Genomic DNA, 24,116 nt, shown 5'->3' with positions numbered 1-24,116 from the left:
ACTCCGCTCTGCATCGGCAAACCGGCTCGCTGCCCCCTCACTGAGAGGATCGGAGAACTCCAGACTGTTCACTGTCGTCGCTCCCAAATGGTGGAACGAGCTCCCCATCGACATCCGGACAGCGGAAAGCCTCCACATCTTCCGCCGCCGACTAAAAACACACTTCTTCTGACTCTACCTCGATTAAGACGACGACGACAAAAAGAAACAAAAAAAAATTGCTTATACATGGCACTTATGACGAGCACTTCATAGTTTGGTTTACTTGAAGCTCTTACTTACTTCTAGCTCTTATTTGTACCCAAATGTTTAAATGCACTTATTGTCACTTTGGATAAAAGCGTCTGCTAAATGACATGTAATGTAATATAATAAAGACGTGATCATGTGACGTAGATAAAGACGCGATCATGTGACGTAGATATCGGAGACAAAGTGACAGTTCTGTCTTCATGTCCCTGCAGCAGTTTACAGACCTTCAGCAGGTCCAGATCTCCTCCCTGATCCCTGCAGGTCCAGGTCAGGGTCCGGACACCTGTCGGGTCGTCCCACACAAACCGCCGAGCCTGACCTGGTTTCAGCTCATGAACCACAGCTGAGCCGCTGACCAAGACACCAGACAAACGTTTCTTTTTACTTCATCTCACTATTTCTTAAATTCTCCAGAGCAAATAAAAACATGTGACCTCTGACCTCTGTCTGTAGCTGATGGTGATCCAGGGGGAGTGGTTAACCAGCAGGGCGGGAGCGGCTCCGTCATAATAGTCAGTGAAACTGATGATGGTGGAGTGATCGGAGATGTTGACCTCCATGATGATCCCACCACACTGGAAAACACACACACACATACAGGTGTGAGCGCTGAACAGGACTGAGGAGCTGTGATTGGCCGAGCAGACGCACTGACCATGTCGAGCCTCAGCAGGGTGCCGCTGTCCTGACGGTTGAAGGAGAACAACTTAGAGGAGGAGTCAGAACCGACCACACGCACGCACAACTTCCCCGAGCTGTTCTCTGGCCACAAGGGGGTGCACTGCAAAAAAACAACAACAACAAGAGAATAAATGATGTTACAACAGAGTGAAGCTGATTGGACGGTTGTCACACTCACCTCAGTGGACGGGATGTAGTGCCACCTGGTGGCCGAGTGGCTGCTGACTTCTCCCACCTCCAGCTCGAACGAGGACTTGTTGACGAGTGTGTAGAAAGGACTCATGGTGACAATCCTCGTCAGGTTAAAGCTGCTCATCTGGATACTCACGCCCACCTGAGTGACAGAGACATGCCCACTTTATTTAGGAGGTGGAGCTGGAGTGGTCAGAGTTGAAGATGCTGAGATTTTGTTTGGGCGAGACCACGACGGACAGGATTTAGAATGAGCATCTAATCCAGGGTCTGGACATAAAGTCAGAGAGTGAAGGTTGACATGTGGAGACAGAAGCTCAGCTGTGTTGCCTCCTAAAGGGAGAGGCTGGAAGAAGGAGAAGGTCAATTTGTCCTTTATTACCAGAAAGTCCACGTTGTTTGCAGGACAGCGAACACAGCCGTAACTTCCCACAGTGTCCAGAGAGAAACTGTCAGACCAAGAGCTGGTGGACACGCACAACTGGATCTGCAATGAACAACAAGAACAGCTGAGTCACGTCTGAGTCACAGCTAGGTCACAACTGAGTCACAGCTGAGTCATGTCTGAGTCACGCCTGAGTCACAGCTGAGTCACTCCTGAGTCACGCCTGAGTCACGCCTGAGTCACGTCCGAGTCATTGAGTCACGCCTGAGTCACGGCTGAGTCACGGCTGAGTCCACAGAGTCTGAGTCACGCTGAGTCACAAGCTGAGTCACGCTGAGTCACAACCGAGTCACGCTGAGTCACAGCCTCTGAGTCACGCCTGAGTCACAACTGAGTCACAACTGAGTCACGCTGAGTCACGGCTGGTCACAGCTGAGTCACAGCTGAGTCACAACTGAGTCACGTCTGAGTCACAACTGGTGCCCGGTCAGCGTCCCTGAGTCCGCCACAGCTGAGTCAAGCGTCTGAGCTCACGGCCTGAGTCCACAGCCGAGTCACGCCTGAGTCACAACTGAGTCACGCGTCTGAGTCAAGCGAGTCACAGTCCGAGCCGTCGCCTGAGTCGCGTCTGAGTCACAACTGGAGTCGCCTGGGAGTCACCGCGTCTGAGTGGGCCGCCTCTGAGTCACGCTGAGTCGCGTCTGAGTCTGGCGGTGCGTCTGAGTCACAACTGAGTCACGCCTGAGTCACAACAGTCCGCGTCTGAGTCCGCGTCTGGAGTCGCGTCTGGAGTCGCGTCTGAGTCACAACTGAGTCGCGTCTGAGTCTGGCGCTGAGTCGGCTGAGTCACGTCTGGAGTCCGCGTCTGGCTTCAGGTCGGGTCACAGCGGAGTCACGTCTGAGTCACGTCTGAGTCCGTCTGAGTCACGGCTGAGTCACGAGGTCACAACTGAGTCACGTCACAGGTCACAGCTGAGTCCTTTTTGTGGAAAAGGAGTCACGCACTTGCGTCTGGAGTCACGTCTGAGTCACAACTGAGTCCGTCTAGCAGGTCAGTCTGGAGTCACACAGCTGAGTCGCGTCTGAGTCTGGCAGGTCCGTCTGAGTCTAGCTGAGTCACAGCCAGGTCACAGCTGAGTCTGCGTCTGAGTCACGTCTGGAGTCACAACTGAGTCCGCCTGGGTCACAACTGAGTCCGTCTGAGTCACAGCTGAGTCAGCCTGAGTCACAACTGGAGTCTGGCTGGGTCATGTCTGGGTCATGTCAGGTCAGCCTGAGTGCACAGCTGAGTCAGCCTGAGTCCGCCCTGAGTCACAACTGAGTCACGTCTGAGGTCACAACTGAGTCACAACTGAGTCGTCTAGTCACGTGAGTCCGTCTGATCTGCTTTAAGGAGTCACAGCTGAGTCACAACTGAGTCCGTCTGAGTCACAACTGGAGTCCGCGTCTGAAGGTCACAACTAGTCACGTCTGAGTCGCGTCTGAGTCCGTCTGGAGTCGCGTCTGAGTCTGGCAGGTCACGTCTGAGTCACAACTGGTCGCGGCAGGTCCGTCTGGAGTCACGTCTGAGTCGTCCGTCTTAGTCACGTCTGAGTCGCGTCTGGTCTAGCTGAGTCACAGCTGAGTCACAACTGGTCACGTCTGAGTCGCGTCTGAGGTCACAGCTGAGTCACGAAGCTGAGGTCACGTCTGTGGAGTCCGCGTCTGAGTCACAACTGAGTCACGTCTGAGTCACGTCTGAGTCACAACTGAGTCCGTCTGAGTCGCGTCTGAGTCGCGGCTGAGTCACAGCTAGGTCTAGCACAGGTCACAGCTGAGTCGCGGCAGCGGAGTCACGCCTGAGTGCAACTGAGTCCGCGTCTGGTCACAACTGGGTCACAACTGGAGTCGCGTCTGGTCGGCTGAGTCACAGCTGAGTCACGTCTGAGTCACAGCTGAGTCGCGGCTGAGTCGCGTCGAGTCGCGTCACGAGTCACAACTGGAGTCGCGTCTGAGTCGCGTCTGAGTCACGAAAGCTGAGTCACAGCTGAGTCGCGCCTGGGTCACAACTGAGTCCGCGTCCTGAGTCACAGCTAGTCACAGCTGAGTCTGGCAGGTCGCGTCTGAGTCCGTCTGAGTCACAACTGAGTCTGGCCAGGTCACGTCTGAGTCTGGCCAGGTCACGCCCTGAGTCACAACTGAGTCACAGCTGAGTCATGTCTGGGTCATGTCTGAGTCATAGCCTGAGTCACAGCTGGGTGCGCCTGAGTCCGCCTGAGTCACGCCTGAGTCCTGCCTGAGTCACGCCTGAGTCACAACTGAGTCACGTCTGAGTCATAACTGAGTCGCGTCTGAGTCACGTAGTCACGGCTGAGTCACGCGGCTGGAGTCGCGTCTGAGTCACAACTGAGTCGCGTCTGAGTCACAGCTGAGTCACAACTGAGTCGCGTCTGAGTGCAACTGGAGTCACGTCTGAGTCGCGTCTGAGTCGCGTCTGAGTCACAGCGCTGGAGTCCGCGTCTGGTCACAACTGAGTCGGCTGAGTCACGTCTGAGTCGCGTCTGGTCACAACTGAGTCACTGCGTCTGAGTCGCGTCTGGCGGAGTCACAGCTGAGGTCACGGCTGGCAGGTCACAACTGAGTCTGCGTCTGAAGATCCGCGTCTGAGTCCGCGTCTGAGTCACGTCTGAGTCACGTCTGGTCACAACTGAGTCACGTCTGAGTCGCGTCTGAGTCACAGCTGAGTCACAGCTGGTCACAACTGAGTCCGCGTCTGAGTCGCGTCTGAGTCGCGTCTGAGTCACAACTGAGTCCGTCTGTAGTCGCGTCTGAGTCACAACTGAGTCGATAAGTCCGCGTCTGAGTCGCGTCTGGCGAGTCACAGCTGAGTCGCTGAGTCACAACTGAGTCACAACTGGAGTCGCGTCACGGAGTCGTCTGAGTCACAACTGAGTCACGTCTGAGTCACAACTGAGTCACAACTGAAGGTCACAACTGAGTCCGTCTGAGTCGCGTCTGGGTCGTCTGAGTCGCGTCTACGAGTCACAACTGAGTGCGTCTGAGGTCACAGCTGAGTCACAGCTGAGTCACAGCTGAGTCACAACTGAGTCACGTCTGAGTCACAGCTGAGTCACAACTGAGTCACGTCTGAGTCACCTTGTTCTTGCTGAAGAGCGTCTTCTTCCTAAAGGAGAAGAGGACGATGTCCCGGTGATCTGCTGGATGTTTGACGCTGATGTCCTCGGCTCGGTACTGCAGCACTCTCAAAGTCTTGTTGATGACCCAGTACGGACTGAAGAGCGACACCAGCAGGTGGCTCAGCCTCTTGGCCACGTGGACGCTCACGTCCACCGTCATGCTGGTGTCCATGTCACAGGTGAGACACACGCAGAAGAACTCGGGCATTTCCTGTTTGATGCGCAGGTGTCCGTGCCAGTCCCGGCCCTGGTATCTCATCAGAACCATCGACAGAACCTCACCAGAGACGCGAGCGTTCACCAGGTCTGACGTACTTCCTTCCTGAAGGTCGTAAGAGTCTGCAGAGCTCTAAAACACAGACAAGACCAGATCAGATCAGACCAGATCAGACCAGGCCAGACCAGACCAGAATGATTCAGTTTCAATGAGTTCTTTTTTTCATGAGCAAAGAAAGCAGGAAATATTGACATTTAAGAAACTTATACAGTTTTCAAACAAACTCGTCACGGTTCATTTTTTACCTCCATCATGTAGCGGACGGTGTACGGCAGCAGGTTGCGCAGTGTGACCATCGGTTGCAGGTGGATGATGTAGGCAGGGTCCCAGTCTTCTTCCCCGTGGTTGGCGATGTGTCTCAGGGTGTCAGGGACGGCCAGCGTGCTGACCATCAGCGGCAGGAGGCTGCTGTCCATCGCAGGACACTGCAGGACAGAATGCACTTCAGAACTGTGGTGGACCTGCTCCTTCCAGGACACGCAGGTGGAAGACGGAGCGTACTGACCATCCAGTGGACCCGCGGGACACACAAACAGCTGACACCTGCAGGACACACGGAGAACAACAGCTGCTGTGAGACTCGTCTCTGCTGGACTGAAGGTCAGAGACGCGTCACTGTACCTGTACGACTCCAAGGTGACATGAAACTCTCGCTCGGGCTCGGCCTGTCCCACGCTCTGCAGACTCCTGGACGTGGGACAGAACTTTAGGACAACGAACGGCACCGAGAAGTGATTCTTTATCTGTGACAAAAGATTAAAGGGACATGTTAGAGCCATATTTACTTTAGTTTAAAATACATTTTATTTCAATTACATTTTAAACTGATTGCTATTTCATCTAAATGATGTTTATGTTTTATTCTAATTTATTTCAATATTAAATTTATGTAGTATAATTTTGAGACAAGGGAGGGATGGTAGAGAAGAGAGGGGGTGGGACGGTGGAACAGGGGATCGACTTTGTTTTCGACCTCACGTAATCACTGCTAAGCCTTATTACATATGTTGTGAAAAGTCTAAATAAAGTAACGTAAACAGACAAAGAGACTTGGTGCTTCATTAAGCGCTCCCCTGTAAAAGTGAAGTGGTTTCAAACAAAAGTTTAGAACATTTTACATGAAACACTAACATCAATAAATAAGAATGACGGGGAATGTGCGGGACTGTTGACCTGGCAAACGTAAGATTAACATCTAAGGCAGGGGGAGGGGAACCAGCAGCCAGTGGGACCAGGTTCAGGACTGAAGAACAGGTTCAAGGTCAGACTGAGGAACAGGTTCAAGGTCAGACTGAAGAACAGGTTCAAGGTCAGACTGAGGAACAGGTTCAAGGTCAGACTGAGGAACAGTTTCAAGGTCAGACTGAGGAACAGGTTCAAGATCAGACTGAAGACCAGGTTCAAGGTCAGACTGAAGAACAGGTTCAAGGTCAGACAGTTTTGCTCTAAAGAATCTTGTAACTGAGCAGCAGAGACAGAGAAAGCGTGTTGCGGTGACCTCTGACCTGCAGTGGAGAGCGGACCGTGATGACCTTGTTTCCCTCGGCGGCGTCGACCTGCAGCAGCACAGACACGACCTCCTGCAGCATCGGCCCACGGACGTTATACAGGCCACGCCCAGGTGTGTCCATGGCAACGTTTGAGATCTCACTGAATCCAGAGGGAACTGTGGAACACACGCACATACGGTGAGAGACACACATACACATGGACACTCTCTCTGTATCCGTGTGTGTGTGTGTGTGGAGGACACTGACCGATGGTGAGGGTGAACAGGCCGCTCTCCTGACGCTGCAGCGCAGACAGTTTCCCCCGTGACGAGCTCTCCAGCGCCGAGTGTTCCAGGTCCACGCTCTGATCCACTGCCAGCTCATGGAGTTTACCCTGCGACGGCGGCCCCACCAGTCTGAGGTTGGCACTGTGCTGCACAATGAGTGGGATCCCCAGAGAGTTCCTGATGGTGAATGGAGCTTTTTCTTTCAGAGAGTAGTTGAAGGTGGAGGCTGTTCCTTCAGAAAACGCCTGATCGACAAAAAATATCATCAATGACTTTTCTCTTTTATCCAATGACTTTTAAATAATGTGTGTTTCTATATGTGGATATAAAGCTGCACACACTGTAAAACACACTGCTAAAAACACTGTAAATCACTGTGAATACACTGTAAATCACTGTGAATACACTGTAAAAAACTGTAAAACACACTGTGAATACACTGTAAATCACTGTGAATACACTGTAAATACACTGTAAATCACTGAATACACTGTAAATACACTGTAAATACACTGTGAATACACTGTAAAACACACTGTGAATACACAGTAAATACACTGAATACACTGTAAAACACAGTAAAACACACTGTGAATACACTGTAAATACACTGTAAAACACACTGTGAATACACTGTAAATACACTGTGAATACACTGTATTGACACCTTGGCAAGATTGTGGAAGACGCTGAGGCTGCACTGAGACACGGTGATGTTCATGGTGTCTTTGGAGCAGATGTTGATCAGCGTCCGAGGTTCAGGAAGAATCACAAACTCGTCTCCGTGAACTGGACTCTTGTCCTGGAGCGGGTTGTTCTTCATCTGCAGGGACAGAGACGAATCATCTTCATCTTCAGTGTCGTCATCATCAGACAGCTGCTCGTAAGTGAACGACTTTAAACACGTAAATGTTAAATAAGAGGAAACGTGTTTGACCTCGAGCTCCAGGTTCCACCTTCGACTTCCACCGTCCACTCGTTCGATCAGCGGTTCCCACACTGCATAGACCTCATTAAAGTAGTTCACCTGCATGGACGCCAGGTGGCGTAATGACATCATCTCCATCAGAACACATGCCGTTTTCATCAGATGTTTGAGTTTCAACTTTTACTCAATCCACAATCTCACACACACACTCACTCCACCTTCTTACCTCCAGTGTCATGTTGGCTCTCAGTCGCAGCAGAGACGACCAGTTTCTGGCAGTTCCAGTGAATGAGGACTCGGCCAGCAGCAGTGGGACGGTCTGGTGACCCAGGCCAGACTCCAATGTGACCTGCACCACCTGTACAAAACAAAACCCACCGGATCATCAGGACCATGTTCAGAATCAGAATCAGAATCACCTTTATTGTCATTATACAGTGTACAACGAGATTAAAGGACAGTTCTAGTAGTGCAAGTGAAAAGATAGAGTGGAGAAGAAGAACGAAACAGTGCACCAACACCTTCTAAAATTAGAAGGATATGTAAAAAAAAGTATTCAAGTATTTACAGTACATTGTACAGCAGAGTGGGTGTATGTGGGGTGTGTATATTGCACGGGTACGAAGTGTAAGAATATTGCACAGTTTGGAAGAGTTACTTAGTGTTAAGCACTCTTATTGCACTTGGGTAAAAGGTGTTCGCAAACCTAGAGGTACGGGCTTGGATGGACCTGTACCTCTTTCCTGAGGGCAACAGTGAGAACAGGCTGTGCCCAGGGTGTGAGCTGTCACAGGTGATGCTGTTGGCTCTGCGCAGACACCTGGTGTCGTAGATGTCTGACAGAGAGGACAGCTGCACTCCTATGGTGCCCTGTGCTGACTTTCTGACTCTTTCCAGAGCCTTCTTGTCAGCCTGAGAGCTGCTCCTGAACCACACCAAGATGTTGTGGGTGAGGATGCTCTCCACAGAGCACCTGTAGAAGGACAGCAGCAGGTCCCGGGACACGTTGACCCTTCTCAGTGACCTCAAAAAGTACAGGCGCTGCTGTGCCTTTTTCACAAGGGCATTGGTGTTAGTCCCCCCTGAGAAATGTATGTTCCCAGAAACCTGAAGTCACTGACCCTCTCCACCAGGTCTCCCCCAATGAGAAGAGGAGCAAGAACCTCATTCCCTCCCCTGAAGTCCAGCACCAACTCCTTTGTTTTTGAGGAGTTGAGTGCCAGGTTATTGAGGGAGCACCAGGCAGCGAGGTTCCGGACCTCCTCCCTGTAGGCTGTCTCGTCAACGTTTTCAATCAGCCCCACCACAGTGGTGTCATCCGCAAATTTCACAAGGACGTTGCTGCTGTGGATTGGTGCGCAGTCATGGGTGTACAGGGTGTACAGCATTGGACTGAGCACACAGCCCTGGGGAGCCCCGGTGCTCACAGACAGGATTGAGGACTGGTGGTCCCCCAGCCTGACTGACTGCAGGCGATCAGTGAGAAAGTCTTTGATCCATCTGCAGGTGTGCTCGCCAAATCCCAGACCGCGCAGCTTGGACAGCAGTCTGCTCGGAACAAGTGTGTTGAAAAAAGAACTGAAGTCCACAAACAACATCCTCGCATAACTGCCAGAGTGTTCAAGGTGTTCTGGAGAACGTGTCTCTCTTGAGAACGTGTCTTATCTCTCTGAGAACATGTCGTGTCTCTCTGAGAACGTGTCTCTCAGGCGCATCAGGAGTCTCAGTACCTTGACCTCAGCGGTGAAGTTCTGGCCCTGGTTGCGTCCGTCCTGCTCTCTGAAGGTCTCGGTGACCTCTGTGGCCTGGTCCACTCCCAGGAACCAGTAGTTACATTCAAAGACGTTCATGACTGGCCACAGGTCAGAGACGCCGGTGGTGTCTGGACTCTGCTGCTCAGGCTGCTTTGGTGTCATGGCGGCAGTGATGGTCATCACCGTGTTGAGGATGAACGGAGAGATCTGCAGGACAAAGACACCAGAGAGGACGTTACTGATCCATCCATTCATTCATTCATTGATAAACAATCAGTCAACAGATCAATAAAGGAACCTTGACGATGACTTCCTCCACCGCCACTGAGCCGCTCAGTGGTTGGTTGGGATGGGTTCTGGTTTCCAAGGTGACCGAGCAGGGTTTCAACACCTGATGGACATAGTCAAAGTGATGAGTCACCATGTGACTGATGAGTCATGGGCTGACCTGCTGAGTCATGTGACCTCACCGTGGTGACAGCTCTGCTCTCCTGGTCTCGGATGAAGGGACAGGCAAGGACTCTGAGTTCCCTCAGGTCAGCCCTCATGTTCTGCGTCCCGTTGTCTTCAGTCTGCAGAGTGACATCACACTGAAACAATGCCACCAGGGCGGGGGCGTCGGCCTTCATCAGACTGGCCACAAACACCACCTCAGGGTCCACCACCACCGCCCGCAGGCGTGTCCTCAGCGTGGACGCTGCAGGAAGACCAACGTCAATAACATCAGCGACATGCCACGCCCCCTCCTGCCTCAGGGTCTTACCGGTCTTGGCATCAGGCCGAGATTCGGCGGTCTGTCGCAGTCTGTCGCCGGGCACTGAGGCGGTGGGCGGGGCTAAACTGGGCGGCAGAGCCTGCAGGAAGAAGTCTGCCACGGCCATGAGGAACTCGACGCTCGCACACACGTAGAGTTTGTGGAGGACGGACACGACCTCTCTCTGACCTCTGCTCTGACGATACGTCACGTCGATCATCGAGTCAGAGCTGAGCTGTCTGCGACCCACCATCCTACACACACACACACACACACACACACACAGGTCACACAACTCACCGTGGGGTCACACGACTCACCGTGAGCTCACACGACTCACCGTGAGGTCACCCTCTCCATGCCGGTCCTCAGGTCATCCAGAGTGCAGTCGGTCAGAACCGTGGTGACCTCCACGTCTCCTGCTCTCAGGATTCTACCCGACGTCGTCAGCTGCTGCAGCGTCAACTCACCCAATCTGAGGTTCTGCTGGTGCTGCAGAGACCACAACATCACACATTCACAACCAGGTCCGGTGAGAGCCACCAGAACCAGGGTCTCTGTCACTGACCTGTGTGGGCTCAGTGCTGCTGAACAGAACCAGAGCCAGAGAGTCCACTTTGAACCTGAAGTTGACCGACTCCAGAGATCCGTCTTCACTGCTGCTTGTCCTCACCTCGTCATCTGTGACAGAGAAGACACACAGTGACCTTTGACCTTAAACCTCTGATGAGGTCATATTCTCCGCTCAGACCTGTTGGAGCGCCCCCTACAGCCCGGACCCACACACTGGCCTCCTCCTGTTTGGGGGCGCTGTGAACCAGACTGTCGGCCTCGCCCAGATTCTCCATCAGGATCCGGAGCAGAACCTTCAGGTCCTCCTGACTCAGCGCCACCTGCAGGTGCACACACACACAAACACACACACAGAAACATCGTTGACAGATTATGAACTGTTGTTTGATTCACCACCAGCAGAGGGCGCACATCAACCACAGAACAGAAGAAGTTACAAAGTTCTATTATTTATTTATTATTGAAGAATCAGTAAATGAAAACATGAAATCTGAATCTACAAACCTTTCACCTCTCCTCCCCCTCTCTTCCTCCTCCTCCTCCTGCTCCTCCTTCTCTTACCTTCATAGGCTTCAGATCTCCATCCACCTCGACAGCAGCCATCTTCTTGTACCAGGCAGCAGAAAGGTTCCTCCTGATGTTCAGGTGAAGGTTGACGGGCTCCAGCAGTTCTGAGCTCACAGTGTCTGTGTTCGTCCTGGACAAAAACAACAATTCAATTCAATTCAATTCAATTTTATTTGTATAGCGCCAAATCATAACATACATGATGCGTCTGTGGTGTCTGTGGTGTCTCTGGCGTTTGTGGTGTCTGTGGTGTCTGGGGCGTCTGTGATGGTCTGTGGTGTCTGTGGTGGTGTGGCGTTTGTGGTGTCTGTGGTGTCCTGCCTAAGCCTCTGGTGTCTGTCTGTGTCGGTGTCTGTCTCTGGCGTCTGTCTGGGGGTCTGTGTCTGGCGTGTCTGGCGTATGTGGTGTCTGTGGTGTCTGTGGCGTTTGTGGTGTCTGTGGCATCTCTGACGTCTGTGGTGTCTCTGGCGTCTGTGATGTCTGTGACGTCTGTGCCGTCTGAGGCGTCTCACTCACCTGGACAGTTTGAGCTGTGTCAGCTGCACGTCCATGTTGTCGATGACTGCAGGCAGTGGACACCCGTCCACCGACAGCAGTGAGAAGCTGTTCCCCACCGTGATCAGACCCAGGTCCATCACCAGTGCATTCTGGGAGGTGGACGACTGCGGGATGATGATGAGCGGAGCCTTCAGTTTGATGTCCAGGGACAGACGGAAACTCTTCTGAGCAAAGTCTCGGACACTGGATGCCGCCTTCTCTGCCGCCTCAGCGGTGGCGGTGCTCAGAGCCTCTTTGGCCGTCTGGAAGTTGTCCACAAACATCTGAGGGAAAGACAGACAGACAGCGTCATGTGATCAACAGGATATGAGGTTCAGCTTCATTCAGACAGACAGATAGAGAGACAGAGAGACAGACAGAGTTTAAACAAAAGATTTGATGACGTGGGATTATTTACACCAGTGACGATGACGTGGGATAACGAAGAGTGAGCCTCACCATCAGAGACATGAAGAACCTGTGCAGGTAGACCACCTGCACACAGCCCACGTTCAGCTTCACTCTGCCGTCAGTCTTAGACGTGTCGGTATATCCGGCGCCGTCTGTGGCCTTTGGGGTCAAACTCATGGTAAAGCTGAACACCTCGTCTCCCACGATGGAGATGGCCTGTGGGACAGAGAGGTCAGAGGTCACCGGTTGCATCACACAGTTGTGTTTCCTCTCTGCAGGGACTGACTTTCTTGTGGACGGTTTTTGGATCCACGTTGAGGACAATGACATCGCGGAGACAGGCGGACAGGTGCGTCTGTGGTCCCTGCATCAGCAAAGATCCGTGAATACCTGTGGGACACGACGGGGGCGTTAATTACGTCACATCAGAACCATGAAGGACGGCAGGTCAACAGTTCTGGTTCTGACCCTGGATCTTGATGTCGGCCATGTTGGAGCTCTGGTCACACACCAGGACGTTAAAGGCTCCGAGTGTCATCATGACCTTCAGGTCGATGACCTCAGTGTCCACAGGTGACAAGATTGCAGCTGATAACACACAAACACACACACACACACACACACACACACACACACACACACACACACACACACACACACACACACACACACACACACACACACACGCAAGCAAGCAAGCAAAGAGATTAACCTTGTGCTTAACCTGTGTGTGTGTGTGTGTGTGTGTGTGTGTGTACTGACTGGACTTGTTGGACGTTGTCCTCTCTTCTGTCCTTGGTCTGACACCTCTGTCCATGGTCACATGATCAGAGGCCAGGGCAGCTGACAGGAAGTTAATGGCAGAGAGCAGCGCCTCTGTGTGGAGCATGACGTCCAGAGAGGTGAAGGTCACCTGACACAGAGAGACACTCAGTAACTTGTGAGGTTCTGATCCATTAGAACCAGAACCTGGTTTTCTGTGTGTCTGTCTCACGTTCATCATCTGCTCTGTGTTCTTGTAAATGTTGGAGAAGTTCGGTCCAGCACGGTCGGCCTAAGGAGAACCCCACACACACACACACACACACACACACACACACAGACAGGATGTTGATTGTTGATGCACACCTGTGTTTGTGAACAGGTATCATGTGACAGGAAGTTCAATTCAATTGAATTTTATTTGTATAGCGCCAAATCATAACATACATGATCTCAAGGCTACAACATCAAGGAGAGCAGAGAAACACAACAGTTCACACAATGAGCAAACACTAGGCATCAGTGGAGAGAAGAAGTTCTCTGACAGAACCAGGCTCAGAGATGTGCGGTCATCTGCCTCGACTGGTTGGGGTGAAAGGAAAATGGGGGACAGAGGAGAGGTGGGGGACAGAAAGGGGGGAGAGAAAGGGCAAGAGGGAGATGAGGTAGAGACAGAAGAGAGAGCGAGACCAGGAGCAGATACACAACAACTGTATCAGGTTACAAGTTTATATAGTTAATGATATCGACTTTTCAATTATAACATAATAATAACGGTGATGATAAGCGTAGCGTCGAAAACTGGATCTGGATCCTGCAACCTGCATGATGAGAATACAGAGAGAGAGAGAGGGAAGGAAGGAAAGACACAAACTAGGGAGAGAAAGAGACAAGGTTAATGACATATAAAAAGTCATAATCATATCCTGAGTGTGAGAGAGTGAATGTGCGTGCACCACAGCAAAATCCCCCAGCAGTCTAGTTCTATAGCAGCATAACTAAGAGATGGTCCAGGTTTCCCTGAACCAGCTCTAACTATAAGCTTTATCAAAAAGGAAAGTTTTTAGTCTAACTTTAAATACAGAGAGGCTCCGCCTCCTGAACCGTCATTGGTGATGAACTGTCAAGTGATGTCATCACCTTGAAATACTGCACTTTGAGCAGGTCGGCTCCAGACTCCACAGACGAGCTGATGAGACACAGAGGTTGTCCACTCCGGTCTGAAAGCACAGGACAAGACTCAAGAGAGTGACTTTAACCTTTGACCTTTGGTCAAGCAAATCTAAACAGTAAAATCCCAGAATCCAAATGAATGTTTGAGACACGAGTCTGACCTTTGAACTCCAGGCAGGTCATGGTGATCTTCTTGATGTAAGTAGTTGCACACATGTCGTACTTCCTGACTTTGGTGTCAATGCCCAGCTGAGACACATGGAGGACAAGGAAGGACGAGTCACTGTGGACTCTGGGCTTCTTCAGGGTCAACACCACCTGGACGACAAGGGACAGAGTCGATGAGGACACATGAGGACCAGGTGAGTCTCCTCTCATTCGTTCATTCATCTTCACTCACCTCTTTGATTTCAAAGTTCAGCAGAACATTGACCGTGTTTTCTGTCACGCCTTCGTTGGTGGACAGAGTCACGGCTGATCCCGCCTGCAGTGACATGACATGCGCCTGCTGCTCAATAAGCTCCGCATTCTCTGGAGAGACAGGAGCCATTTAAAAAAGTCACACCTGTTTGTGTGTGAGCATATGAGTGGTGACATTTCCCATAATGCTCCCTGAGCGAGCTCACCTGTGGACACCTGTCTCTTCAAGTCCATGTTGTGCTCTTTACTTCCCTCAGAGATGTTCTCCACCAGGATCTTCATCAGCACCCCAAGGTCTTCCTCACCCAGACTCATCTAAACAAACAAACACTTTGTTACGCTCGTCACGGCTCGGTCACATGACACCCGCTCTGTCACATGATACAGTCACATAACGCGGTCACATGGCGTTCACGCGGCCGCCGGCTCTGAACGTACATTGAGTGAGCGCAGGACTCCCTGGACCTGGACTCCAGGGATCTTGGTGAACCAGGCAGCAGCCAGGTTTCTGGTGATGAGCAGCTCAAAGCTGATTGGCTGAAGGATCTCAATGTCGGGCTGAGACACTGAGTCCGGATTCAGGCAGGTTCTGAAAAAACCCAGAGTCCACACGGGTCAGAAATGTAGCTGCTAATGCTAATGTGGCTAACATGCTAACATGTATACTGAACTTAATACGAACAATTCACTTAACTGTTGCGATAAAAATTAGAATCTGCTTTTAAAAAATTAGCGTGGACATTATATTTATGTCAGAAACATCACAGACGTTATAACTCATGAAGACGCAGCTCCCCCTGGTGGTTCTTTAAATTAATAAATACTGAAGTCATTTATGTGAAATATTGATGATGCAAAGTGCAACAATGCAGCAGAGACACCCTCTGTCCTTAGACCCTCTGTCCTCACACCCTCTTTCCTTAGACCCTCTGTCCTTAGACCCACTGTCCTCACACCCTCTATCCCCAGACCCTTTGTCCTTAGACCCTCTGTCCTCACACCCTCTTTCCTTAGACCCTCTGCCCTTAGATCCTCTGTCTTTAGACCCTCTTTCCTTAGATCCTCTGCCCTTAGATCCTCTGTCTTTAGACCCTCTTTCCTTAGACCCTCTGTCCTCAGACCCTCTGTCCTCAGACCCTCTGTCCCCAGACCCTCTGTCCTCAGACCCTTTGTCCTCAGACCCTCTGTCCTTAGACCCGGACAGTAGATCTCGTAGATACCTGGAGAGTTTGAGCTGCGTCAGCCTCACGTCCATCTTCTCCACCACCGGCTGCACAGAGAAACCATCAGAGGGCAGCAGTGAGAAGCTGTTCCCCACCGTGATCAGACCCAGGTCCATCACCAGTGCATTCTGGGAGGTGGACGACTGTGGGATTATGATGAGCGGAGCCTTCAGCTTGATGTCCAGGGATAGACGGAAACTCTTCTGAGCAAAGTCTCGGACGCTGGACGCCGCCTTCTCTGCCACCTGAGCAGTGGCGGCGCTCAGAGCCTCTTTGGCCGTCTGGAAGTTGTCCACAAACATCTGAGGGCAAGACAGACAGACAGCGTCATGTGATCAACAGGATATGAGGTTCAGCTTCATTCCTGTCTCATTCACCTTCACTGATCAACCTCAGCTTAAACGGACAGTTCAGGTTCAAGTGTTAACTTTATTGATCCTAATGAGGTCAATTCATTTATAGTAGAGAGCAGAGAGTGTGTGTGTGTGTGTGTGTGTTCACAAACCTCAGTCCCAACAGTGAGATAAAGATGTGATCATGTTTTTGTTAAGTTGCTAAAATCTGTTTTTCCTTGAGTTTTAAATGACAGTGTCAGAGTGTGAGGGGGCGGAGTCAGCTGACTCATACGACCTGAACTGTCCCTTTAATGACTGATGATGTCATTAATGTAAGGAATGTTCGTCTATGAGAGTTCACACAGGCAGAGGTCATGTGACTGATGGGGTGTGGTCATGAGTGAAAGGGGGCGTGGTTAATAATGTACATGTGAAAGCGAAGAGCGTTCCCTCGTCTTCTCTCCTCACTCACTGTCAACGTTCAGGGCGTTTGTTTTGAGGCCGTCACAGTCTCAGACGGTTGGAGACAAGCGAGTTTTAAAAAAACAACTAAAACAAAAATGAAACATCTGTGACCTTTAACCTTTTCTAACTTCCAAAACCTGGAGCCATGAAGTCATGACATAATAAATTAAATATCAATCTTCGGTGCTCAAGTATCGACAATATACTGATATATTATATACATTTGTCTCAGATCTGGTCAAAAATTCACTTTTCTGATTCACGTAAAACAGAAATGTGATGAACAAGTGTCGTTGCAAACAATTTACAACAACAAAGAATCATCACAGAGAAGTAAAGTAAGAAGTAAACGAGTCAACAACACGCTGACCCATAAACTACAGTATATATGAATGTATTGTAAGCTATCAATCATATACTTTTATAAATGTAATGATACTTTTCTGAAACGACGAAATATGTTGTTACGTTAGTTAAACCACAGCAGGCTCACAGAGATCAGGTTTTGTGTTTCACAAAAGTTCAGGACCAGTGTTAAAAGCAGGTTGGAGCAGGTGAAGGTGCAGTGAAGCTGAAGCAGGTGTTGGACGATGCGAGCAGCAGCAGCAACAGCGCCAGCGTCTGTGTCAGCGTCTGCGTCTGCGTCAGCATCAGCATCAGCATCAGCATCAGTGTCTCCATTAGGGTCAGCATCAGCATCAGCGTCTGCATCAGAGTCTGCATCAGCATCTGCGTCTGTATCAGCGTCTGCATCAGCGTCTGTGTCTGCGTCAGCATCTGTGTCTGTATCAGTGTCTACATCAGCGTCTGCATCTGCGTCAGCGTCTGTGTCTGCGTCAGCATCTGTGTCTGCATCAGCAATCAAGTATGTCATCACATGTTTCACATCAAAGCATCACGAATCATGCATCAAAGTTCAGTGTCTGGCAATCACTGCATCAGCGTCAGGCAGTGAGATCAATCAGCATCAATGTCTGACAATCAAGCATCAACAGTCAAAATGTCAGCAGTGTTCAGGCAGTCAGCATCAGTGCAAGCATCATGCATCAGCATCAGTGTCTCATCAAGTCAGTCTGCATCAGCATCACAGCATCAGCGTCTGCAGCAGCATCAGTGTCTGCATCAATCAGCGTCTGTATCAGCATCTGTGTCTGCATCAGCGTCAGCGTCTCGCATCGCGCGTCAGCATCATCATGCAGCATCAAGCATCAGCGTCTGTGCAGTGTCTGCATCAGCGTCATGCATCAGTGTCTGCATCAGCGTCTGTGTCTGCATCAGTCTGCATCAGCGTGCATCTGTCATCAGCATCAGTCTGCATCAGTGTCTGCGCGTCTGCATCCGCATCTGCATCAGCGTCTGCATCAGCATTTGCATCAGGCGTCTGTGTCTGCATCAGCGTCTGTGTCTGCGTCTGCATCAGCAGTCTGTGTCATCTGTGTCTGCATCAGCATCAGCGTCTGTGTCTGCTGCATCAGCGTCTGTCAGCGTCTGTGTCTGCATCAGCTGCATCAGCGTCTGCAGATCAGTGTCTGTCTGCATCAGCATCTGTGTCTGCATCAGCATCAGCGTCTGTGTGTCTGCATCATCTGTGTCTGCATCAGCATCTGTGTCTGCATCAGCTGTGTCTGCATCAGCGTCTGTCAGTGTCATGCATCGTCTGTGTCTGCACATTTGCATGCGTCTGTGTCTGCATCTGCATCATCAGCGTCTGTGTCTGCATGCATCTGCATCAGCAGTCTGCATCAGTCATCGTCTGCATCAGCATCAGTGTCTGCATCAGCATGGCGTGTCTGCATGTGTCTGCATCAGCGTCTGCATCAGCATCAATCAGTGTCGTGTCTGCATCAGCGTCTGTCTGCATGCGTCTGCATCAGCATCAATGTCTGCATCAGCATCAGCGTCTGCATCAGCATCAGTGTCTGCATCATCAGCGTCTGTGTCTGCATCAGTGTCTGTGTCTACATCAGCGTCTGCATCTGCGTCTGTGGCTGCATCAGCGTCTGCATCTGCGTCTGTGTCTGTGGCTGCATCAGTGTCTGCATCAGTGTCTGTGTCTGTACCTCGTCAACAGACGAACAGTGAAAGCAAAAAGACGTCTGGAAGAACAGGAGACATCAGCATGACAGAAGACATGAGACAATAATAATAATAATAACAATAATCATAACAACAATAACATTAATAATAATAAAAATAATGATGATAATAATAACAACAACAACAATAATAACAATGACAATAATAATTGTAATAATAATAATAATAATAATAATAATAATAACGATAATAATAATAATGATAACAGTACAGAGATTTCCTGACCTTCAGCGACATGAGGAACTTGTGCAGGTAGACGATGCGGATGCAGCCCAGACGCAGTGTCACTTTCCCGTCCACCTTTGACGTGTCACTGTAGCCGCCGCCCTCCGTCGCCCCCGGAAACAAGGACAGTTTGAAGCTAAACACTTCCTCGCCCACAATGGACACAGCCTGGGACACATGTCACATGACTCATCAATAACCCAGAGCAGGTAAATCAATACTTCCAAAAGTGGACGATGCTTGCACCTTCCTGTGGGTGGTGCCAGGGTTCACGTCTGTGACCACGATGTCTCTGAGCCGAGCAGACACCTCGGTCTCCTTCGCCTGCACCAGCACAGACGCATGGATTCCTGCAGGGGGGCGACAGTGACAGAGGTGAGGCTTGTGACGCCGCGTGTCTCTCACCTACCGGCCGTCTGACTCTCGCTCGTACCCTGGACTCTGATGTCGGCGATGCTGCGGCGGTCGTCACACACTTCCACGTGGAAACAACCCAGCGTGGCAAACAGCCTGAAGCTGAAGACGCCGCTGTCTCTGAAGCCTTTAGATCCTGGAGATAAGAAACATCACTTCCTGTCTCACACTCACACACACAACCACACCAGGGGGGTATTCCAGAAAGCAGGTTCAACAAACTCTGAGTCTATCCCTGAACTCTGAGTTGACTTACTCTGAGTCGGGAAACTCTGAGTATCCGGTTCCAGAACAGCTGATCTGAGTTAGTTCAATCAACTCTGAGTATGTTAACCTCGAGGTACGCGCGTGCACAACCACTATAAAAAGCCATCATCAATGGAGCCCCGATACCACGAGTCACCATGACAACCGAGAAAAAAAAAGATCAACTTATTTCAGTGCGAAGGAGTTTGAGAGCCTTATACTGGCCTATGGAGAATATGAGCACATATTTCGCTCAAGGAGAGAGAGACCGCATGGGAGAAAATTGCTGCCCGAGTCAACGCGTAAGTTTGAATGTACTATTCCATTGACGTAACATTTAACCGTAAGAACAAGTTGATTTTTTATTTATTTTTTTTAATTGACTTAGGCTATTAAACGTAACGTAAATATTAATTCAGATTGCAAACATTGAGTTCTGCTCAGCCAACAGAAAGACGGCAGAGGCCCGAAAAACGGGTGGAGGACCACCTCTGTCAGAGGCTGAGGAGCTGTCTCTCAGCCAATACAGGGGTCGCCCTGTGGCTGAAGGCATCCCCGGGGGAAGCTCATCTGAGCCTGTCACCCCCCCAGGACACAAGTGCCTACTTCAGATGCAAGTATACACTGATGTCTTTTTAAAAAAATAAAACTTATATAAAAAAATAAAATATATATATATAGCCTACTTTTTAACAAATATATATGATGGAGGAGGAGGAGGAGGAGACTGCCACAGGGAGAGATCCGGAGGGGCCTACTGAAGTGTGTCTTAATATTATGTATAGCTACTGGCACTGCTCGACCCATTCATATTCATTTACATTCTTGAGTGGAATTTGGAGTTTGACATGTACACTGAAGTGATGAGCATAGATAATGGACAAACTAGCACATTCTTGTCCTTCAACAGAACATGGCTGGGCATCACCAAGAGGAGGGTCCATCAAATTCTAGAGCACAGCTTGACACAGTGAGATTTTCGGTCAATACCATGTTAAATCTGTATGTAGAAATGCAGGAATTAAATGTCGTCCATATGTTTCCGAGTTGCCGGTAAAAGAGTTGTACAGGGTGCACCTAATGAAAACCATTCAAAAAAAACGAGAAAGAAATGGTGTACCTGGACCGGCAAATCAGAAAAACAGACTTGTAAATTCTATTACTTGAACGCCAGTTGAGGTGGGTGCATTGTCATGGTGAAACAGGTGAATATGTGAAATATGTTAATAGTTGGAACTATATTACAAATCCTGACTGTTGCTTTTGTACTTTTAATGAATAAAGAAGAACCAAATCACATGTGAATTTGTCTTTTATTTTTAATCAAAACGTCTAATCTGGGTCGGAAGATTCTCTCACAACGTTATGCATTTCTAATCAATACGGCTTCGATGTCGATTGGATTTCTAATGAATGGGCAATCCATGTCTAACTGCTTTCTTCGTGTGGGAGAAGACAGGTAGAAACTCTGGGTTTCTTATAGTAAACCTGCCAGCGAGCAGGTTATGTTCACAGAGTAAGTTACCGCAGTAACAGACCCAGAGTTTAAGTTACCTCTCTTTCTGGAACGGATAACTCAGAGTTTCCCTCATCTCAGGGTTAACAAACTCAGAGTTCTCACATAACCCGCTTTCTGGAATACCCCCCAGGAGAACTCACCTGTCTGGCCCCGCCCCGCCCTCTCCACCTGCTTTTTCACATCTCTGTCTCGGGCGGCGGCGAGCTGCGGCGGCAGAACACGGTTCAGGAAGCTGATGGTGGACAGCAGAGCTTTGGTGTGAAGGAGGAAGTCCAGAGAGGAAAACTCCACCTGAGAGCAGGTAAACAACAACAACGACGTTTAACAACAACAACAACTACGTTTAACAACAACAGCATTTAACAACAACAACGTTTAACAACAACAACAACGACGTTTAACAACAACAACGACGTTAAACAACAACGACGTTAAACAACAACAACATTTAACAATTACGACGTTTGACAACAACAACGACGTTTAACAACAACAACAACGACGTTTAACAACAACGACGTTTAACAAAAACAACAACGATGTTTAACAACAACAACAAAGATGTTTAACAACAACATTTATCGCTCCAACAAAGGTTGCCAAGGAAACCTCTGCCTACCTTCAGTGTTTGTTCCGTGTTGTCAAAGAGTGTGTGAAAGCTCGGTCCAGTGGGCTCAGCCTGCACGACAACACACACACGCACAACTGTGACATCACTGATCCTGACAGGTTAACAGGTGGGGGTGTGGTCAGTGCTCACCTTGATAAACTCCACCTTCAGCAAGTTGGAGCTCTGCTGCTGTGACGAGCTGATGAGGTGGAGCGGATGAGTTCTGTCGTCTGAAACACAACATTTAATCAAACACACGTCAAATCAAGACTTCAGGAAAAAGACTCGGACCTCTGACCTCCACAGTAGTCCAGTGTGACTCCACGCAGGTATGAGGTCACGCTCAGGTCAAAGCTCCGCCTCTTCCCTTCAGCTCCCAGCTGACAGATGCTGAAGGACAGGAAGGTCTTCTCCTGCTCCACCTGCTGCGTCAGCTCCAACAGAACCTGAACGCAACAGCACATGACGGGTGAGACGTAATGAGTGAGACGTGCTGAGTGAGACGTGACGAGTGAGACGAGTGTCACATGCTGACCTCTCTGACTTCAAATTTGAAGTGAAGGATAGTGAGCTCCTCCTGTGCCGAGCGCTGGTGATCTTCATCCATGGACTTCTCACTCGTGTCTTCATCAGAGTCTGAAACAAAAACCACAAAAAATATTTATCTTTACTTAAAAAAACTATCAGAATGACCGTTAGCACTGACCTGTTTCCATGGCGTCCAGGAGGGCGGGGGGGAGGCTAAGTGTTCGCGGTCTGGCCTCTACCAATGACGGCACCTGTGGAGGGAAACGCAGTTCAAAGGTCTCTGCCTAAATATCACCTGTGACCCTTTAACCCTGCCCCCAGACGATCACTGGACTAAAACAAGTGTACCTTCTCTGTGGGGGTGGAGGGGGAGGAGTCCATGTTGGGCAGGGGGATGCTGTTGACCAGCTCCAGGACGTTCTGAATCTTCTGGTCAGAAATCTTGATGTGCAGCAGTGGCAGCTCACCAGACAATTTGAACCTGACAAAAAACAAGAAGCCAAAGTGAGTCCGCAAAAGGTCAGTCAGCAACAGGCGAGTCAGCAGGTGAGTCAACAAGTGAGTCAGCAGCAGGTGAGTCAGCAACAGGGGTGAGTCAGCAGGTGAGTCAGCTGCAGGTAAGAGACGTACCTGGACATCCTTGTGTCCTTGTCCACCATGCACTTGGCCAGGTGGACAGTAAAGTCCATGGGTTGGAGAATGTGTTGGACTGAAGAAGCCTGAAGACGAGCAGACTTCCATGTCTCACCTGGAGACAAGAGGAAGTTAAAGACCTGCAGTTGTGTAGTTGTGTGTAGATGTGGTACAGTGTGGTGTGTGTGTGTGTACCCGACTTGCTGTAGAGGACCTGGACTCGTCTCAGCTCCACATTGTATCTCTCATAGGCTCGATCCATGATCTGCTCCAGAGAGGACGAGGACAAGGACGAAGACGGGAGACTGCTCTGCTCCACACTGTTCAACTGCACACACACACACACACACACACACACGTATATACACAGTATATACATATATTGTGTATAGTAGGGCTGAGCGATTTTATCGATTCCGCGATATATATCGATATTTTGTTTCACAGAAAGCATCGATTTTTCAGCCGCGAGTATCAATACATTAATATACATTAAGTCCCACTCAAATCCACCGTGTTCTGCCTGGCACTCTGTTCGCTGCCCATTTCCCCCGTTCGCTTTTGCAGAAAGAGCAATTAGGTCCAACAGCCACTAGGGTCGCTGTAGAGCAGGGGTCACAACGCATCTAAGTATTATTTTTTTTCATAATCTGACAGCCCACGGAGATGATTCTATCCAAAAAGGTGACAAAATACCGAGATACAGCCTGTTGAAATCGCCCCTCAGGTATCCGAAAATAGGCGCTAGAGCTCGTGCTAGCGCCTCGTGCTAGCTCCTCGTGCTCCGCCCGGTCGTAAGAACCAGAATCACTTGGGTTTTTCAAGAAGTGAAAAAAAATCGGAAAAACGGAAAAAACTCCTAATCACCTAAGGGGTGGAGTGGCTCAGTGGTTAAGGCCAGTACCCTGTGTGCGAAAGACATCATGGTCGCAATGGTCGCAAGTTCGACTCCACCCTTGGCTGTTTGTACTCATACCCATTGTAAGTCACTTTGGATAAAAGCGTCTGCTAGATAACATGTAATGTAAGGTAATGTAATCAAACAACCCACAGCCCTTGGCGGGGACCAGAGGAACAGAATACCGTTGATTTCATCCAAAAAGGTGAAACAATTACCGGAACCCAGTATAGTAAAATATAGAAATAAAGCTTATCTGTTTCCTATCTTGTTAAATCATTGTTGATATTTATTATGAGAAATC

At 49.8% G+C, this 24,116-nt stretch overlaps 1 protein-coding gene across 1 annotated transcript in view; it reads right to left on the bottom strand.

Annotated features, from left to right (window-relative positions):
- Positions 1-387: 387 nt before the first annotated feature.
- Positions 388-24,116, bottom strand: part of vps13c (vacuolar protein sorting 13 homolog C) — a gene marked incomplete at its 3' end in the record, with an annotated part of 34,978 nt that continues 11,249 nt past the window's right edge. The window contains exons 24-68 of the mRNA XM_044029938.1: positions 23,110-23,242; positions 22,912-23,029; positions 22,630-22,762; positions 22,460-22,532; positions 22,289-22,389; positions 22,052-22,199; positions 21,904-21,983; positions 21,763-21,822; positions 21,284-21,434; positions 19,398-19,514; positions 19,211-19,314; positions 18,965-19,132; positions 15,840-16,144; positions 15,058-15,208; positions 14,826-14,934; positions 14,600-14,730; positions 14,361-14,517; positions 14,167-14,246; positions 13,259-13,318; positions 13,027-13,177; positions 12,733-12,852; positions 12,551-12,654; positions 12,313-12,480; positions 11,833-12,137; positions 11,311-11,446; positions 10,928-11,069; positions 10,745-10,857; positions 10,517-10,668; positions 10,186-10,430; positions 9,893-10,119; positions 9,721-9,813; positions 9,399-9,629; positions 7,895-8,026; positions 7,678-7,767; positions 7,408-7,563; positions 6,721-6,985; positions 6,469-6,629; positions 5,585-5,706; positions 5,209-5,506; positions 4,646-5,035; positions 1,508-1,612; positions 1,112-1,267; positions 908-1,033; positions 694-827; positions 388-603 (exon numbers count right to left, since the gene is read on the bottom strand). Of these exons, the coding sequence (XP_043885873.1) occupies positions 388-603; positions 694-827; positions 908-1,033; positions 1,112-1,267; positions 1,508-1,612; positions 4,646-5,035; positions 5,209-5,506; positions 5,585-5,706; positions 6,469-6,629; positions 6,721-6,985; positions 7,408-7,563; positions 7,678-7,767; positions 7,895-8,026; positions 9,399-9,629; positions 9,721-9,813; positions 9,893-10,119; positions 10,186-10,430; positions 10,517-10,668; positions 10,745-10,857; positions 10,928-11,069; positions 11,311-11,446; positions 11,833-12,137; positions 12,313-12,480; positions 12,551-12,654; positions 12,733-12,852; positions 13,027-13,177; positions 13,259-13,318; positions 14,167-14,246; positions 14,361-14,517; positions 14,600-14,730; positions 14,826-14,934; positions 15,058-15,208; positions 15,840-16,144; positions 18,965-19,132; positions 19,211-19,314; positions 19,398-19,514; positions 21,284-21,434; positions 21,763-21,822; positions 21,904-21,983; positions 22,052-22,199; positions 22,289-22,389; positions 22,460-22,532; positions 22,630-22,762; positions 22,912-23,029; positions 23,110-23,242 (6,917 nt within the window). The remainder of the gene's footprint in view (positions 604-693; positions 828-907; positions 1,034-1,111; positions 1,268-1,507; positions 1,613-4,645; positions 5,036-5,208; positions 5,507-5,584; positions 5,707-6,468; positions 6,630-6,720; positions 6,986-7,407; positions 7,564-7,677; positions 7,768-7,894; positions 8,027-9,398; positions 9,630-9,720; positions 9,814-9,892; positions 10,120-10,185; positions 10,431-10,516; positions 10,669-10,744; positions 10,858-10,927; positions 11,070-11,310; positions 11,447-11,832; positions 12,138-12,312; positions 12,481-12,550; positions 12,655-12,732; positions 12,853-13,026; positions 13,178-13,258; positions 13,319-14,166; positions 14,247-14,360; positions 14,518-14,599; positions 14,731-14,825; positions 14,935-15,057; positions 15,209-15,839; positions 16,145-18,964; positions 19,133-19,210; positions 19,315-19,397; positions 19,515-21,283; positions 21,435-21,762; positions 21,823-21,903; positions 21,984-22,051; positions 22,200-22,288; positions 22,390-22,459; positions 22,533-22,629; positions 22,763-22,911; positions 23,030-23,109; positions 23,243-24,116) is intronic.

Source organism: Solea senegalensis, linkage group LG7, assembly GCF_019176455.1.
Source record: "Solea senegalensis isolate Sse05_10M linkage group LG7, IFAPA_SoseM_1, whole genome shotgun sequence".
In the NCBI taxonomy this organism is placed as follows: domain Eukaryota; kingdom Metazoa; phylum Chordata; class Actinopteri; order Pleuronectiformes; family Soleidae; genus Solea; species Solea senegalensis.
This window is presented reverse-complemented; position numbering and strand designations above follow the sequence as displayed.